We start from the raw sequence: 7,929 nt of genomic DNA, 5'->3' as shown, positions 1-7,929 counted from the left end.
GGGGCAAGGGGTATGAAAGGGGGGTAGGTGCTGCCATGAGTCCCTCGGGGGGGGGACAGGAGGATTGGGGGGCAAAACAGGGGATCAGGGGGGCAAAATGGGGGGTTGGAGGGGCAAAACAGGGTCGGGGGGACAAAACCAGGAGGTTGGGGGGCAAAACGGGGAGGTCGGGGGCTGCTGTGAGTCCCTGGTGGGGACAAGGGGGTCAGGAGGTCAAAACGGGGGGTCGGGGAGGCAAAATGGGGGACCAGGGGGCTGCTGTGAGTCCCTGGAGGGGACAGGGGGATCAGGGGGCAAAATGGGGGAGCAGGGGAGGCAGAATAGGGGACAAGGGTATGAAATGGGGGGTAGGTGCTGCCATGAGTCCCTTGGGGGGGCAGTGGGCAAAACCAGGAGGTTGGGGGCAAAACAGGGAGGTCAGGGGTTGCCGTGAGACCCTAGCGGGGACGGGGGGGGTCATGGGGGCAAAATGGGGGGTCGGGGGGGCAAAATGGGGGGGCAGGGGGGCGAAACGGGGAGGTTGGGTGCTGTCATGAATCCCTGGGGGGACAGGGGGCAAAACAGGAGGGTCAGGGGGTCAAAATCGGGGGCAGGGGGAGCAAAATGGGGTCAAGGGGTATGAAAGGGGGATAGGTGCTGCCACGAGTCCCTTGGGGGGGGACAGGAGGGTTGGGGGGCAAAACAGGGCACATGGGGGGCAAAATGGGGAGGTCGGGGGCTGCTGTGAGTCCCTGGAGGGGGACGGGGGGCAAAATGGGGGGGGCAAGGGGTATGAAAGGGGGGTAGGTGCTGCCATGAGTCCCTCGGGGGGGGGGACAGGAGGATTGGGGGGCAAAACAGGGGACATGGGAGGCAAAATGGGGGGTTGGGGGGCAAAACAGGAGTCAGGGAAGCAAAACCAGGAGATTGAGGGGGCAAAACGGGGAGGTTGGGAGCTGCTGTGAGTCTCTGGGGGGGACAAAGGGGTCTGGAGAGCAAAACGGGGGGTCGGGGGGGGCAAAATGGGGGCCAGGGGGCTGCTGTGAGTCCCTGGGGGGGGCAAAGGGGGTGTCAGGGGGACCAAAAGAGGGATCGGGGTAGGAAAGGGGGGCAGGTATTGCCATGAGATCCTGGGGGCGACGGGGGTGCAAAACAGGGGGGTAGGAGGGAGGAAGGGGGGTTCGGGGGGGGCTCATGGGGGTCGGGGGGGTCATGGGGGTAGGAGGGGGGGGGATCAGGGGTCCCGGCCCCCCCTTCTCACGTCGCGATCATCTCCGGGGTCAGCTCGGTCTCAGCGCGGGTCACGGCTGTGCTGAAGGCGCTGCCCTTGCGGATCCAGTAGGATTTGAGGGTCCTGAGGGGGACGGGGGGGTTTGGGGGGGTCAGGGGACACCAAACCTGCCCCCCCCTCCTCCCCCTAAACCTGCCCCCACTCCTCTACCCCATCCTGACCCCCCCAAAACTGCCCTATACCTTTCCCCGGCCCCCCCCAAACCTGACCCCCTTCCTGTACGTGTGTTGTGGCCCCCCCAAAAAAACCAGCCCCCCTCCCCCAATCCTGCCCCCACAACCTGCCCCCCCTCTTCCTACACCCCCAAAACGTGTCTGTGCTTGCATCTGGCACCCCCTAAACCAGCTCCCCCCCACACTTTATCCCCATCCTGGCCCCCCCCTCAAACCTGCCCACCTCCTTTGTCCCCCCAAAATGTGACCCCTCCCCTCTCCTGCTCCCCCAAACCTTCTATCTCAACCCCCCAATCTGTCTCCCCCAAACCCACACCCCCTTCCTACACCCCAAAATGTGTCTCTGTGTGTGTCTGTGCGTCTGGCACGCCCTAAACCAGCCCCCCCCAACTCTACCTCCCCCTGGCCCCCCAACTTACCCCCTGCCCTGTCCCTTTTTCTCCTACACCCCCAAACCTGCTCCCCCAAACCCACGCCCTCTTTCTACACCCCTAAAACGTGTCTGTGTGTGTATCTGTGTGTCTGGCACCCCCTAAACCAGCCCCCCCAACTCTACCCCCATCCTAGACCCCCAACTTACCCCCTGCCCTGTCCCTTCTTCCGCTACACCCCCAAACCTGCTCCCCCCAAACCGCTCCCCTTCCTACACCCCCAAAATGTGTCTGCATGTGCGTCTGTGCATCTAGCACACCCTAAACCAGCTCCCCCAACTTTACCCCGATCCTGCCCCCCCCAAAACCTGCCCACCTCCTTTGCCCCCCCAAAATGTGACCCCTCCCCTCTCCTGCTCCCCCTAAACCTTATATCTCAACCCCCCAATCTGTCTCCCCCAATCCTGCCCCCCACAAACCGGCCCCCCCTTCCTACACCCCCAAAATGTGTCTCTGCGTGTGTCTGTGCGTCTGACACCCCTAAACCAGCCCCCCCCCAATTCTACCCCCATCCTGCCTCCCCAACTTACCCCCTGCCCTGTCCCCTCTTCCCCTACACCCCCAAACCTGCTCCCCCAAACCCGCCCCCCTTCCTACACCCCCAAAATGTGTCTGTGTGTGCGTCTGTGCATCTAGCACACCCTAAACCAGCTCCCCCCCACTTTACCCCGATCCTGGCCCCACCCCAAAACCTGCCCACCTCCTTTGCCCCCCCAAAATGTGACCCCTCCCCTCTCCTGCTCCCCCCAAACCTTATATCTCAACCCCCAATCTGTCTCCCCCAATCCTGCCCCCCACAAACCTGCCCCCACTTCCTACACCCCCAAAATGCAACTGTGTGCGTCTGGCACCCCCTAAACCAGCCTCCCCCCCACTCTACCCCCATCCTGGCCCCCCCAACTTACCCCGTGCCCTGTTTCTCCTTCCCCTACACCCCCAAACCTGCTCTCCCCAAACCCACCCCCTGTTCCCACACCCCAAAACGTGTCTGTGCGTGTATCTGTGCGTCTGACACCCCCTAAACCAGCCCCCCCCCAATTCTACCCCCATCCTGGCCCCCCCAACTTACCCCGTGCCCTGTTTCTCCTTCCTCTACCCCCCCAAACCTGCTCCCCCCAAACGCGTCCCCTGTTCCTACACCCCCAAAATGTGTCTGTGTGCGTCTGGCACCCCCTAAACCAGCTCCCCCCAACTCTACCCCCATCCTGGACCCCCCAACTTAACCCCTGCCTTGTTCCTCCTTCCCCTACACCCCCAAACCTGCTCTCCCCAAACCCGCCCCCCCTTCCCACACCCCCAAAATGCATCTGTGCATCTGGCACCCCCTAAACCAGCCTACCCCCCAACTCTACCCCCATCCTGCCCCCCAACTTACCTCCTCCCCTGTCCCCTCTTCCCCTACCCCCCCAAACCTGCTCCCCCCAAACCCACCCCCCCTTCCTACACCCCCAAAATGCGTCTGTGTGTGTCTGTGCGTCCGGCACCCCCTAAACCAGCCCCCCCTCCCACCTACCCCCCCCAGTTACCCCCTCCCCCCCGTCCCCCCCCCCGCACCCACACTTCGAGCAGCAGTTTCCTGCGTTTCAGCTCGTTTCGCTCCCGCTCGGGGAGCTCCTCGGCCTCCCCGCGCTGCACCCGCTGCAGGCTCTGCTGGACCGTGTCCTGCACCTCGGGGACCTGGGGGGGCACGGGGGGGGCTGCAGCAAGGAGCCCCCCCAAAAAAACCCCATAAACCCCCCCTCACCATGTCCTGCACCTCGGGAACCTGGGAGGGCTGCAACAGGGACCCCTCCCCAGCTCCTGGGAACCCTGTCCTTGCGTTTCCCCCCCCCCCAATCCTGGTCTGGGGACCCCCCCATAATCCCAGACCCCCCCCACATCTCATTTCCAGGGAATGCTGTTCTTCGCCCCTGCCTCCCTGGTCCGAGGGACCCCCCATGTCCCCCCATGACCCCACACCCCCCCCGTGTCCCCCCCTACCATGTCCAGGGACCCCCTCATGCCCCCCCATGACCCCAGACCCCCTCCGTGTCCCCCCCCTTCCTTGATCCATGTCCCCCCCCCCCTCCCCATCCCCAGGGAACCCTGTCCTTGTGCCCCCCCTCCCTACTCCAAGGGACCCCCCCCCCATGTCCCCCATAACCCCAGGCCCCCCCCGCAATGATACTGTCCCCACCAACCCCCTCCCCAGCTCTAGGGGACCCCCTCCTCGGCCCCCCAAGACCCCAGCGCCCCCCCCCCGGTGTCACTCACGGCGCGCAGGACGCGGGCCCCCCCGGGGCCCCCCCTTTTCCAGCCGCACCCACTTGTTGGCCATGGCCTTGTTGAAGCCCACGGAGCCTCCAGGCAGCTTCTGCGGGGGGGGGGGCATGTCAGGGAATGGGGACCCCCCCCAAATTCCTCATACCCCCCCTCAGTGCCCCCCCCCAAACTCCTAATGCATACACCCCCCCACCAGTGCCAGCCCCACCTCCTTGCGTCCCCTGGTCCCAGTATCAACCAGTGACCCCCTCCCCACCAGTAACCCCCCACCCCAATTCCCTGTACCCCCCCATTCCCAGCGCCCCCCCTCAATGCCAGCCCCCCCATTCCCAGTGCCACTCCCCTCCTCCCATTCCCTCCCCCCATTCCCAGTGTCAGCCCCCCCATTCCCAGTTCCCCCTCTCCAGTCCCCTCCTCCATTCCCAGTTCCCCCCTCCCCATTCCCAGTGCCTCCCCCATTCCCAGTGCCGCGCCTCCATTCCCAATTCCCCCTTCCCTCCATTCCCAGTTATCCCTCCTCCATTCCCAGTGCCCCCCCCTGCCATTCCCAGTGCCCCCCTCCCCCATTCCTAGTGCTCCCCCACTCCCATACCTAGTGTCCCCTCCCCATTCCCAGTTCCCCCCCTTCCATTCCCAGTTCCCCCTCCCCTCCATTCCCAGTTACCCCTCCTCCATTCCCAGTGTCCCCACTCGCCATTCCCAGTGCCTCCCCACTCCCATACCTAGTGCCCCCCCAACCATTCCCAGTTCCCCCCTTCCATTCCCAGTTCTCTCTCCTCCATTCCTAGTGCCCCCCCACCCATTCCCAGTTCCCCCTCCCCCATTCCCAGCTCCCTCCCACATCCCCAGTTCCGCCCCCATTCCCAATAACTCCCCTCCATTCCCAGTTCCCCCGTCCCCCCATTCCCAGTGCCCCCGTCCCCCCAATTCCCAGTTCCCCCTCAATTCCCAGTTCCCCCTCCCCCCATTCCATTCCCAGTTCCCCTGCGGCTCTATTCCCAGTTTCCCCCCCATTCCCAGTTCCCCTGCGGCTCTATTCCCAGTTTCCCCCCCATTCCCAGTTCCCCCTCCCCCCATTCCCAGTTCCCCTGCGGCTCTATTCCCAGTTTCCCCCCCATTCCCAGTTCCCCCTCCCCCCATTCCCAGTTCCCCTGCGGCTCTATTCCCAGTTTCCCCCCCATTCCCAGTTCCCCCTCCCCCCATTCCCAGTTTCCCTGCGGCTCTATTCCCAGTTTCCCCCCCATTCCCAGTTGCCCCTCACCATGGCCTCTGGCTGGGGCAGCCCCCCCTCCGGGAGGCTCCGGAACAGCCGCACCTCGGGGCTCCCGTCCCGCAGCACCGAGAGCCCCTCGGCGCTCAGCTCCCAGCGGCGGGCGGCGCGCGGCTCGGCCTCGATCACCTGCGGGAACAGGGAACCGGGAATGGGAACCGGGAACCAGCTCGGGAACTGGGAAGCAGCATGGGAACCGGGAACCAGCATGGGAACTGGGAACAGGAACCGGTAACCGGCATGGGAACCGGGAATGGGAACCGGCATGGGAACCAGGAACCGGGAATGGGAACCGAGAACCAGCGTGGGAACCAGGAACCGGCATGGGAACTGGGAATGGGAACCGGGAACTGGCATGGGAACCGGGAACTGGCATGGGAACCGGGAATGGGAACCAAGAACGGGCATGGGAACCAGGAACCAGCATGGGAACCAAGAAGGGGAACCGGGAACCGGCATGGGAACCAGGAACGGAAACTGAGAACCAGCATGGGAACCAGGAACGGGAACCGGCATGGGAACCAGGAACGGGAACCGGGAACCGCCATGGGAACCAGGAACCGGCATGGGAACTGGGAATGGGAACTGAGAACCGGCATGGGAACCGGGAACGGGAACTGAGAACCAGCATGGGAACCAGGAACGGGAACCGGGAACCAGCATGGGAACCAGGAACGGGAACCAGGAACCGGCATAGGAACCGGGAACCGCCATGGGAACCAGGAACTGGCATGGGAACTGGGAATGGGAACTGAGAACCGGCATGGGAACCGGGAACTGGCATGGGAACCGGGAATGGGAACCAAGAACGGGCATGGGAACCAGGAACCAGCGTGGGAACCTGGAACCAAGAACTGGCAGAAGAACCGGGAACCAGCACCGGGAAGTGGCATGGGAACCAAGAACCGGCACTGGGAACCAGGGTCAGGAACCAGGATGGGCACCGGGAACCGAGAACCGTCAGGGGAACCGAGAACCGGGATCGGCACCAGGAACCAAGAAATGGCACCAGGAACCGAGAACTGTCCGGGGAACCGAGAACCAGGGTCAGGAACCGGGAATTGGCATGGGAACCAGGAACCGGCATCAGGAAACACGAACCAGGGTCGGGAACCGGCAGGGGAACCGGGAACCAGGGTTGGGAATTGGGAACCATCGGGGGAATCATCAGGGGAACAGAGAACCAGGAACCAGCATGGGAACTGGGAATCAGAGTCAGGAACCGGGAATCGGAGTCAGGAATCATCAGAAGAACTGGGAACCAGCATGGGAACTGGGAACCAGCAGCAGGAACTGGGACCAGGAGCCAGAATCCCCAGGGGAACTGAGAATCAGGGTCGGGAACTGGGAATCTGCTGGGGAAGCCGGGTCAGGAGCCGGGAACTGGCATGGGAACCAGATTGGCATCTGTAACTGGGAACTGACACTGGGAACCAGCAGGGGAACTGGGATTGGGACCGGGAACCGAGAACCAGAGTCAGGAACCGGGAACCAGCATGGGAACAGGGAACTGGTCTGGGAACCGGCGGGGGAACTGGGATCGTCACCGGGAACTGGCATAGGAACTGGGATTGGCACCGGGAACCAGCATGGGAACAGGGAACTGGCACTGGGAACTGGCTTGGGAACTGGGATCGGCACTGGGAACCAGCATGGGAAGCAGGATTGGCACTGGAAACCAGCAGGGGAACCGGGATCAGCCCCGTTGTCACTGGGAGCCGCACCGGGAACCAGCATGGGAACCGGGAACGGGAACCGATAACCGGGATGGGAACCGGGAACCGGAATGGGAACCGGGAATTGGCACCGGGAACTGGCATGGGAACCGGGAACCAGCTCGGGAACTGGGAACCAGCATGGAAACTGGGAACAGGAACCAAGAACCAGCATGGGAACTGGGAACCGGGAACGGGAACTGAGAACCGGCATGGGAACCGGGAACCGGCATGGGAACCGAGATTGGCACTGGGAACCGGCAGGAGAACCGGGATTGGCACTGGGAACCGGCAGGGGAACCGGGACTGGCACTGGGAACCGGCAGGGGAACCGGGATCGGCCCCGTTGGCACCGGGAGCCGCACCGGCATCAGCCCCGTTGGCACCGGGAGCCGCACCGGCATCAGCCCCGTTGGCACCGGGAGCCGCACCGGCATCAGCCCCGTTGGCACCGGGAGCCGCACCGGCATCAGCCCCGTTGGCACCGGGAGCCGCCCCCTCGGCCCCGGGAGCCCCGGGCGCTGCCTCCCCGCCGCCCCCCACCCCGGCTCGCACCTCCCCGAGCGCCTGGAGGCTCTTGACGGCGCCCACGAGCGTCTGGTGGTCGAGGCCGAGCGCGGCGGCCGCCTCGAGGCTGCAGAGCCCCCCGGGCGGCTCCTCCCGCTCCAGGCGCTGCAGCAGCAGCTCCGCCACGCCGGGAGACATCGCGCCGCCAGAAGTGCTCCGCGCGCGCGCCGGAAGCGCCGGGGTCACGTGGAGGGCGGAGTAGGGGTGGGGTGCAGCGGCCGCCATGTTGAGTGTGGCTCGG

General features: G+C 64.7%; 1 protein-coding gene across 1 annotated transcript in view; it reads right to left on the bottom strand.

Moving 5' to 3' along the window:
* The window catches only part of FARSA (phenylalanyl-tRNA synthetase subunit alpha), a 12,450-nt gene extending 4,611 nt beyond the window's left edge, over positions 1-7,839 (bottom strand). Inside the window, 6 exon segments of the mRNA XM_069882430.1 lie at positions 1,241-1,333; positions 3,433-3,551; positions 4,128-4,160; positions 4,162-4,227; positions 5,398-5,535; positions 7,677-7,839. Of these exon segments, the coding sequence (XP_069738531.1) occupies positions 1,241-1,333; positions 3,433-3,551; positions 4,128-4,160; positions 4,162-4,227; positions 5,398-5,535; positions 7,677-7,826 (599 nt within the window). The 5' untranslated portion in view covers positions 7,827-7,839.
* Positions 7,840-7,929: the final 90 nt, after the last annotated feature.

Source organism: Phaenicophaeus curvirostris, unplaced genomic scaffold, assembly GCF_032191515.1.
Source record: "Phaenicophaeus curvirostris isolate KB17595 unplaced genomic scaffold, BPBGC_Pcur_1.0 scaffold_127, whole genome shotgun sequence".
Classification (NCBI taxonomy): domain Eukaryota; kingdom Metazoa; phylum Chordata; class Aves; order Cuculiformes; family Cuculidae; genus Phaenicophaeus; species Phaenicophaeus curvirostris.
Note: the sequence above shows the minus strand (reverse complement) of the source record. Positions and strands in the feature narration are given on the sequence as shown.